At 39.8% G+C, this 10,894-nt stretch overlaps 1 protein-coding gene across 1 annotated transcript in view; it reads left to right on the top strand.

Moving 5' to 3' along the window:
* The window catches only part of GNS (glucosamine (N-acetyl)-6-sulfatase), a 51,096-nt gene extending 47,243 nt beyond the window's left edge, over positions 1-3,853 (top strand). Inside the window, exon 14 of the mRNA XM_040344077.1 lies at positions 2,211-3,853. Within this exon, the coding sequence (XP_040200011.1) occupies positions 2,211-2,289 (79 nt within the window). The 3' untranslated portion in view covers positions 2,290-3,853. The remainder of the gene's footprint in view (positions 1-2,210) is intronic.
* The last annotated feature ends 7,041 nt before the right edge of the window (positions 3,854-10,894 follow it).

Here is a 10,894-nt window from a genome sequence, read left to right as displayed (position 1 = left end):
TAATTCTTCTAGGTACACTTGCACACAGTTTTTGAAGGAACTCAACAGGTAGGTTGTTCCAAATGTCTTGGAGAACTAACCACAGATCTTCTGTAGAGGGAGACTGCCTCCAAATACTTCCTATGCCTTTTTATGTAATCCCAGATGAACTCAGTGATGAGATCGGGGGTGGGGGCAAACAATCACTTCCAGGACTCCTTGTTCTTCTTTACACTGAAGATACATTGGCTGTATATTTTAGGTCATTGTCCTGCTGCAGGATATATTTGGGGCCAATTACACGCCTCCCTGATGGTATGGAATTATGGATAAGTGTCTACCTGTAATTTCTTTCTGAGGCAACCTACATCCACAGAAGATCTGTGGTTAGTTCTCCAACAAGTTTGGAACAACCTACCTGCCAAGTTCCTTCAAAAGCTGTGTGCAAGTGTACCTGGCAGAAATGATACTGTTTTGAAGACAAAGGGTGGTCACACCAAATTGATTTGGCTTTCTCTTCTGTTCATTTACTTTTCATTTTGTTAATTGATAAAGAATTAATACTTCTATTGCTGTAAAGTAAGAATGCTTTCAGAATTTCACACCTGCCTAAGATTTTTGCACAGTACTGTATGCTGGCGTCACACTGCACATCCGCAAACACTAAATTTTCCATGGTTCAGTGGGCAATGCAGGAGGTGGTGGGTGGGTGTTCAGGTGGAACAGACTGCTGATTACATGTAAACGCCAACCAAGCCATCTTCGCTCTGCATAACGGTCTATCTATAGACGTGGACAGGTCACGACTAGGTGCTGTTCTAATCATGTTAGCCCACAGAAGGAAGCCTTGCCTGTGTCTTCTTCTGCAAACTTCAACTAGGAGGAAAGGTGTCCGTTCCACCTTCATCAATCGGCTTCAGGTGCCGGCATCTGTAGTAAGGGAAACGTAAAGTGAAGCCTTGCGGCAGTTGTGCTGCACTTTCTGAATGGTACTGCCTCTTCTGGGGCCTCTGTGTGTCCCAGAAGGCAAAGAGGGGAAGGAGGAGTGACCCGAAATGTCGTTGAACCCCAATCTTACCCGGAAGTGGCAACGGGGGAAGGAGGAGGGGTCGGAAATGTTGTAGATCACTGATCTTACAAGGAAATGGGACTGTCAAAACCGGGTACCGATTTCTCGTGCGAATAAGCGGAGCTTCCCCCATTGGGTGGAGTGCCGCTTAAAAGTGTTACTGTTACAACTAAATGAGAGCACCCCCCAGCCCCTTCTCCCTCTTTTCCTAAACCTATGAAATATACTTTTATCTCAGATTGCCCAGCCACTGATCAAAAACTATTTTAGCTAGGTCTGTGCTTTGCAATCAGAATTATTCTGGTTGGGGATTGCAAAGCATGTATGTGGACCTGACCGAGAGCAATATCTTGCTGGAACAAGGACAGATGCATACATGACTAGGTGGTGAACAAGCTCTCATAGGTGTAGTAGTTTACACTTCAATGGAAAAAATTGTCAGCGCAAGATTTAGCAGAGTATAGAACACAATGGCCCATGAATACAAAATGGATAATTCTTGGTAAGGTGATGATATAATAGTAAATTAATTAATGAATGAATGAATTAATTAATAATGGTAGTCCTTATTCCAGAAAAAAGTCAATATAGTCCAAGGCACTTGGTGGCAGCAATCCCAAAGCAGAAGCAAGCTCTGAAAATGTATACAAAGGATGCGCCAATCTAAGTGCAGTATAAAGAGAACTTTTAATAAAATTTAGTAAACAGACAGCCAAATGGCTACTCACAAATTGTATGAAATATCAGGCATATATGGCTTAGGTCCGTTGTCACTGCGGTGTCAGATGGATCCTGGTCCCCAGCAAGGTCTTCAGTAAGCGGGGGAACTGGTGGTAAAGCGTTCTGATACCTGAGCAACCATGAGGAAGTGCAGGAAGTCGTACGGGACGGCGTGCGTCTCGGGGTGGACCGGAAACGGGATTGTTGCACCGGAAGTGACGTGGCGTATGGGAACGGACCAATCGGATCCGCCCCCACCTCTGCAGGAGCCTGGGTGCAATGCACCCTGCCTAGGATCGGCCCTGACTGCACTTACATTGGCGCATCCTTTGTTCTTATTTGTATAGTTTACTTCAAGCCTATGTGTTTTCTCTCTGCAATACAGCGTGTTTGTTTTTTGTTTTTTTTGTTTACTACTTCTGATGAGATATTTCTTTTCCAGGTATCAGTTTGACCCAGGAATGATGTTTAGGAATCGAGATCAGCAAGGCCACCTTTTGTCCCGGAAGTCTTTGCTTTAGAATATATTATCTCCTCACTTATCTCTGGTGAAGTAATTGAGCTGCTCTCTGCCAGCCTTGAAGGCTTCAATGATTTGGCTTATCTGTGTCATTTTTGTGCAGGACCTAATCAAACACCAGCTGGCGATGTGAAATCTGTGGCTATGTCAGTGAATTCCTAAAACTCTATATGTCCTCACAGTTGGGCTTCATTCTCACTGCTGTGATTGGTTGGTTAGAGATATTTGACCATTATAATCTCATAGATAAAGGGAACCTTTGCCACTTTATACTTCTCAAAGGCAGTCCCCAAAACATTGAAGCTCTCTTTGATAATTAACTAATTATCAATGCTAAACTCTATTGCTGCACTAAATGCGTCTCAAGTAAATTATTTTTTTAATGAGATGAGACTATTTTTGTTAAGAAAAAAATACTGTAATTCTGCAGTTTAAAACCACTAAGAACTTGTTGGTTCCCAGGAGCCAGAATTGGTTCTAAAGTTGCTTCACTGTTTTGGCAGTTTTTGTAAAGCATCTTCGTGTATCTAAGATAAGCCAATTGGGAACATCCATCTAATTTATAGAACATCCCTTTTCTGAAGAAAGTCTCTGAATTGTCATTGACAGAAATCTAGCCCTGATCAGAAAGTGATAATGATTGGTTTTAAAAAACGTAACCTCAGGCTTCAAGTTTGACTGAGGCTTTACAAGTGGTACAGTCCAATTGAAGTGTTTCTATAGTGTGATAATAAAATAATAGCGATTTTGGCTATTTGCCTATGTGTGATGGTGCTTCTGAATAATCTGTTTGGAGACTAACCTATTTTATTTTCCGCATAAAACCCATTTTTGTATTGTATATGCATTTTTCTATACAAGCTGATAATGCAAAGATGACTCAAGAATTATTATTTTTATTTTACCCCTAAAGTCAGTACTTTCTAAAGCCATCCCATAATTATTACATACACTTAATGTTTGTGTGTCAGGTACTTCATATCTATGTTCTTGACGGTGTCCCCCACCATCCTAATCTTCGAACTTTGTAAATTGAAGATCTATTTTTCATGATTCGTTGTTCTTTTTTGGTAGCAGCCTATAATTTGAGTAAGGGAATATAGGTTTCATTTTATAGGAGAGTTCATTCAACATTTCTCAGTGTACTCAAAATCCAAAATTGAGGTATATATAGTGTGTGTCATTTCTACTTTTCCCATAGCCATAACCAATGTTCATAAATGCCCAATTATGCCTTGCACCAACTTGCCCACCAAATGATCCTTCAGAACCTCGGTGTTCTGTCCTCGGTCTTGCATCTCTATATGTACATATTTTATTGTTCAGCTTGTCCTATGGGTTTTTAAACTGAAAATGTATAAGCAACATGGCTATCCCAAATGTTTATTGAACTTCAGAACAGCTAAAACTTTCTGAAGGGTACAGGATTTTTATTGCAGTTAGCTAGCTTCATCTCCCCTTGTTACATGGCTTAGAGATGACCCAGTCACCCAGCCAACTGATATCCGTTTACCACCAAACACATTTTGTGAATTGCACCTTTCCTCCTTCATATTTTTTTTTTTTAGCATGATTTGTGTGATTATTTTTATATTTATATAGTTTACCCTCAGAAAAACAGTGACAATTCATTACATTTTTATGTTCTCGCTGCCCATACTGCTTACTGCAGCAAATTGGGAAAATGACTTGCATAGGTAGAATAGAAATTGGCTATTTTACTAGATTTTAAAGCCGCGTGGTGGTGGTTTGATTATATATGGCGTCTGATTAAGTTCTAATAAATTAGTGATTCTATTTGGATACACAGCCCAGTTTCATTGCTGAACAATCCTTTCACTCCCTCTGATATTATGGCCAGGGGTCTAATGGGACCAGAGACCCCTGAACCATGACGTTTATCCTTTCAAAATTGTCCAAATTATTATATTAAGGCCGGGTTCACACTGGTACGACAATTGCTCCGACATTGGGAGCCGTCTTAACTGGTCTGACTTTGAAAATGCTCCCTGCACTACTTTGGTCCGACTTTGATCCTACTTCAGCCCATTGAATATCAAGTCGGCTCAAAGTAGGATCCTTGTCCTTACCATCTGACATGGTGATTACAGCCGGAGTAAAAGGAATTTATCCCACACTGGGATTGTTTAGATTGGTCAAAGACAAGTTATGCCTCGTACACACGACCAGTTTTCCCGTCGGGAAAACTGGCCATGTGTATGCTCCATGGCAGTTTTCCTGACAAGAAAACTGCCGGGAATCCCGGCGGGAAAAATTAGAACATGTTCTCTTTTTTTTTTTTTCCGCAATTCCCAGCGGTCGTTTTCCTTATGAGAAACACTGCGGTGGAGCATACACACAGCCAGGTTTCCCAGCCAAAGTTCTCATGCCAGGAAAACCGGCCGTGTGTAGGGGAAAAAAGCTGCCGGTTCTCTGCTTTCTCCTCGGGTTTCCCAGCAGTAAAAAGTCTGCCGGGAAACCCATACGTGTGTACGAGGCATCAGACTATCACAAAGTTGGATCAAAGTAGTATCCTGTTCATTCAAGTCGGATGGATGTAGGACCAAAGTAGTAGGACAGATGTAGGACTGACATTGCAGAGCAAAGTAGGATAAAAGTCGTATGAATGTGGTGTAGGTTCAGTGTGAATCCAGCCTTAAAGTTTGATACCTTCAGTCCCGAGGTGGGAAGTCCGTGGACCACTGTTCAGAATGTTTCAGCTCTGCTTTTATTTTATGTGGACTTGGGAGAGAAAAAAAAGTTTATTTAAACTAATAGAGTAACTTGGCTTTAATTTTTTTGCATTGATTAGGCGGTTACAGCCAAATTTTTATTCATATCGACCCCACCATCATGATTATACTTTTCTCTAACTGCAATCCAAGCAAGAATGGGCCATTCTAACAATAAAGGGAGGACCGCGCGTCCTATAATCCAGGTATGAATAGGTTGCCAGGGAACTATTTTAACGCCACATTCAGAAGGTTTACAGAACTATAAGGTGATGCCTGACCAATAGAGATACATGGTCATCTGCAAAAACAAAGCAACCATGACTTTGCACTGGTAAAAGTATAGCTGCTACATTAAGATTTTGGGCTTAGTTCTTCATTTTTTGATTTTATAATGATTTGTGTTTATTATATTTGATCTACAGATAATTGTAATTTTGCTTTTTTGCCTTGTGAAACTGTTATCCTTTTTATAGAAGTGCCCTTTAACTGATCCTTTTCACTGCTGCACTTTACAATAAAATGTTGAATCTCTATGCATTCTGTTTTCCTTCTTTGTTTTAGAGAAAGATTTAAAAGCTCTTTCCTCTTAGAAGCTCAGACTGCTTTGATCCAGTCTATATAGTAAATATCTTTTGGCTCTATTCAACTCGTGTATAAAAAAAACAGTTTTGCCTCAAAACGACAAAAATGATATTGCATATCAAGTGCATACAGTGCCATCAATTATAAACATAAAAAGCACATAAAGCATTTTCCAATCCTTCCCAATGAGTGAAAAAAATCTCTGCTGATGATGTGCAACAAATACGTTTTTTTATGACAAAAGATCATCAAGTGACAGTCAATATCTTTCAATAAAATCTTTTATAAATTATGACACCGCAGTGCTCTAGTGATTCCCACCACTGTTTCTACTATGCGCTCCCTTCACAAGTTGGACCTGCTAATAGCAAGGTCTAAAAAACACCTTCCCCTTTGGCAGGGGGTGCCTTAACAATGGTGCTCCAATTTGGGATACTCTTTACACACTACTTTCCTCCTCCCTTGGATGTTCACATATAGAGTGTGTATGGCCCTTTAAATTTCTGTGCATCCGACCTATACTGGGCTCAAATGACACAGGGGGATCCCCATAGTGTAAAAGGTTTAGCCCCTTCCTGACCAGTCGCCGCATCTATACTGCGGCAGGTTGGCTTCCCTGGACAAACAGCTGTAGCTGTACATCTGTTCGCCTTTTGACTACTAGGAGGCGCGCTCGCAACACCAGAGCTGATGCGAGTGCCCGGTGGTTGTGATGACTGCCGGGCACCCGCGATCGCTCCTCACAGAGACAGAATGGAGATATGTAAATAGACAGATCTCCGTGCTTTCGGGGTAAGGAGAGCGATCTGTTGTTCATACCAAGTATGAACAACGATCGATCTCACCCAGGCAGTCCCATCCCCCCACAGTTAGAATCACTCCCTAGGTAACACAGTTAATCCCTTGATTAACCCCTTCCCTGCCAGTAACCGATGCATTTTTATAGCACTAATCGATGTATAAATGCCAATGGTCCCAAAAATGTGTCAAGTGTCCGATCTGTCCGACATAATGTTGTAGTTCCAATTAAAAATCACAGATCACCACCATTACTAGTAAAAAAAAATAATAATAAAAATGCAATAAATCATTCCCCCTATTTTGCAGATGCTATAACTTTTGCGCAAACCAATCAATATACGTTTATTGCGACTTTTATTACCAAAAATATGTAGAATACTACATATTGGCCTAAACTGAGGGAAAAAAATTGCTATTTTTAAATTGGGAATATTTTATTATAGCAAAAAATATATATATTTTTTTTTTTTTTAAATTTACGCTATTTTTTATTTTGTTTTGTTTTATAGTGCAAAAAATAAAAACTGCTGAGATGATCAAATACCACCAAATGAAAGCTCTATTTGTGTGTGTGTGTGTGTGTGTGTGTGTGTGTGTGTGTGTGTGTGTGGGGGGGGGGACGACTTCAATTTTGTTTGGGTACAACGTCTCATGTCCTTGCAATTGTCGGATAAAGCGAGACAGTGCCGTATTGCAGAATAGGGCCTGGTCATTGAGCAGCCAAATCGTCCGGGGCTGCGTTTTTTTTTTTTTTTATTACTTACAGATGTGTAAGTATTCAAGGCACCTGCTTCACTTCAGATTTTGGCAGTCGCCCGGCTCCACCCAACGCGGCGTGTCGTCACTTGACTCTCAAGGGCACCCCTAAGATTTTTTCTCACTCATTGGATTGGACGCTTCTTTTATGTGCTTTGTATGTTAATACTTGAAGGATATAAATTGATGACACTGTATGCCCTTTATATGTGATAACATTTGTTTTGAGGTTTTATCATTCACACGTTTGGGGAGGTGCAACAGTTTCCAGGGAAATTGAAAGGTAGGGCAACAATTTTTCATACACATAGCCTACCTGGAAGTTGCACTTTACTGTTGGTGCTTTTGCCACCTGAACATAGAATCTGCATAAAAAATATACATTCCGAGATAATAGGAAAACGTCCCTCTTCACAGTACTGTAAAAATGACAGTGATTCTAGAGCTCCTGGCTCACTTTTACTGAAAGGTTGGTAGCTGACTGAAAAGAAGGTACCCAGTTCATGGTTGCAGTTAACCCCTTAAAGCTCAGGTTGTAATAAATGGCCCAAGGACAGCAAGTGGTTAAACTTATTTATGTACAATATGAATAGTTGAGACTAATATTTTAATACCTCCTTCGATTAGTAACATGAGGTGTGGATGTGGGTAACTATCCCGAGCTTGTGTACAAGGAGAACCAGTGATTTATGCATCAGATGGATTGTGCTCAGCTACTGTAGGTGATGCAGTGTCTGTCTGAACACGTGCTGCAATATGGCCTTTTTTATTTTATTTATTTTTAAGCAAAAAAAACTTGTGTTCCACAAAATCTTATAAGGAATAGGTGCAGTTGTCATATATACCAGACTATTTCTATTGAATTCTGCACTAGGCTTTTAATATGCTTTGTTCAAAGCCATTTTTTATTAACCACTTGAGACCCGCGCTATTGACAAAAGACGTCAACAGCGCGTCTCTCAGGTGCCAAGTGGACGTCATTTGAAATGCATTACCCGGGCGCGCGGTGGGTAACCACTGTGCCGCCGCATCGCTGGGGAGCCGATGCGTGTACCTGGCGGCCACGATGTCCGCCGGGTACACGCGATCGTCAATGACACAGCCGGTAACAGCAGGGACGTGGAGCTCTGTGTGTAAACACAGAGCTCCATGTGCTGTTAGAGGAGACCGATCTGTGTCTCTTGTACATAGACACAGAATCGGTCACCCCCCACACAGTTAGAACACACCCAGGCTACACATTTAGCCCCCTCCTCACCCCCTAGTGTTATCCCTTTCCCTGCCAGTCACATTTATACAGTAATTAGTGCATTTTTATAGCACTGATCGCTGTATAAATGTGAATGGTCCCAAATTTGTGTCGAACGTGTCCGATACGTCCGCCGCAATATCGCAGTCCCAATAAAAATCGCAGATCGCCACCATTACTAGTGGAAAAAAAATCATAATTCTGTTCCCCATTTTGTAGGCGCTATAACTTTTGCGCAAACCAGTCGCTTATCGCAATTTTTTTTTTACAAAAATACGTATCGGCCTTAACTGAGAAAAAAAAGTTTTTTTTTTTTAAAAAAAAGGGATATTTATTATAGCAACAAGTAAAAAAAACATCTTTTTTTTAAAATTGTCGCTCCTTTTTTTTGTTTGTTTATAGCGCAAAAAATAAAAACCACAGAGGTGATCAAATACCACCAAAATAAAGCTCTATTTGTGGGGAAAAAAGGACGTCAATTTTGTTTGGGAGCAACGTCAGTTAAAGCGACGCAGTGCCGGAAGCTGAAATTTCACCTGGGAACGAAGGGGGTTTATGTGCCCAGTAAGCAAGTGGTTAAAGGGTTATTTAAGTCACCTTTACAGATTTTATATAAAGATTAACACCAAACCCCCTCCTGTCCCTGTTTTACTTACCTCTCGTGATTCTGTGCCGTCGGGGGCTCTTTCAAGCCACTCCACCTGTCCAAGGATTTTAAATCTTTGCTGCTTTTTCTTATGTCCATCCAGCGCTGCAGGGATGGTCCAGATGGATCCTGATTGGTCAGCATTGTCCAAGCTAGTACATAGTTTAAATTGACTGACATGTACACAAATAGTTAAAATTTTTATTACAAAAATAAAAAATACATATACAGGTCACTTAGGGAAATTTCTAAATGCACTATAAAAACATTATCCTACAATTAACACAGAAAACTGGAAGAAGAATGCCCACAGGAATTCAAGTACAACTCATGCCAAATGTTGTTGGTTATAGAGTGGGGAAGAGTAGACTGGCCATAAAATAGCTGAATTTCATACAATTTTTTTTTTTTTTTTTACATTTCAGCATAAAGGGTAATATATATCTCCATAGTTACAGATCAAGTAGCATTTTAAAAGAGATGCAACCACCATAACAATACAACTTTTTTTCAGACATTAGTTGGGGTCAAACCAACAATTGTTTTGGACCATAGTGACCAGATTATTCAAAGAAGCAGGCTCAAAACTTTCCCAAATAAATATATTTCTGACAGTGTATGTCGTTTTCGTTCAGCAAAACACTTTCTTACCAAAATCAAATGTTAACTACTTTCATACCGCCATATGACGTCCTGGGCTGTCAGTGGTGATATCTAAATGATGCCTGCAGCTGCAGGCAGGCAGGCATTCAGATATTTGTTTTTCAGCCGGCATTTCCCTTCACCGTAAGAAAAATCATAGTGGCTGTTCAGCCATTTGATCTTTCTTACAATATAGCTCCCCGAAGCAAACGCATTCGTAAGTTGCGTCCGCATATGTTAAAGGACATTAAAACCACACATGTGAGGGTGTCACTGAGAATGTTGGCACAAAAGCAATAATTCTAGCCCAAGACCTCCTCTGTAACACTAAACTGGTAACCTGTAAACTATTTTAAAGTTTCGAAGTTCGGGGTCATTCCAGGAGAGTGTGCGCAATTTTAAAGTGTGACATGTTGCGTTCACTAAATCGATAACGCACATCTGTCAGAAAAAAAAAAACTGTGAAAAAAGTTATCCCAATTTTTGTTTAAATTCATGAAAGTGATTTTTTTTTTTTCCTCCAAAGAAATTGTGTTTGAAAAATTGCTGCGCAAATACTGTGCGACATTAAAAGTTGCGATGATTGACATTTTATTCCATAGGGTCACTGTGTGTATGTGTATGTTGGGGGGTTCTGAGTAATTTAGATTTTTACATTTAGGAGAGGAGTGCTGGAATTTGCGTGGCATGGAAGTGGTTAAAATGGGGAAAAAAAAATAAGTACTTTCAGATGACATTTCCTCAAATGTACTGGGAATTTCCATTCAAATGGTCATAAGTAAATTTATTAGTGTATGGCCAGCTTTAGAATCTGTCAGCTTTTATTGTCCTCTGTATACCTACCTGGGGATTTTCTGGTGAATCTTCACAAAACAATAAAAATCTGAAGACGGAATTTATCCACTCAATTACAAATAAAAAATATATATATATATATATATATATATATATATATATATATATATATATATATATATATATATATATATATATATATATATAGTGACATCTTAATTGCTAATTAAGTGGAACACAACGTTAAAATCCTAGTAAGTAATTTTCAGTCCTTGGGAGAATTTAGCATGGGGACCTGACTGACAGACATGTTGGTATGTGAAGTCAAGTGGATGGCTCTTAATGGAGTCTTAGAGACAAGTAAATGGCTGGTGTGTTCCTAACATAATACTAGGTTTGA

This window comes from Rana temporaria, chromosome 3 (assembly GCF_905171775.1).
Source record: "Rana temporaria chromosome 3, aRanTem1.1, whole genome shotgun sequence".
In the NCBI taxonomy this organism is placed as follows: domain Eukaryota; kingdom Metazoa; phylum Chordata; class Amphibia; order Anura; family Ranidae; genus Rana; species Rana temporaria.
Note: the sequence above shows the minus strand (reverse complement) of the source record. Positions and strands in the feature narration are given on the sequence as shown.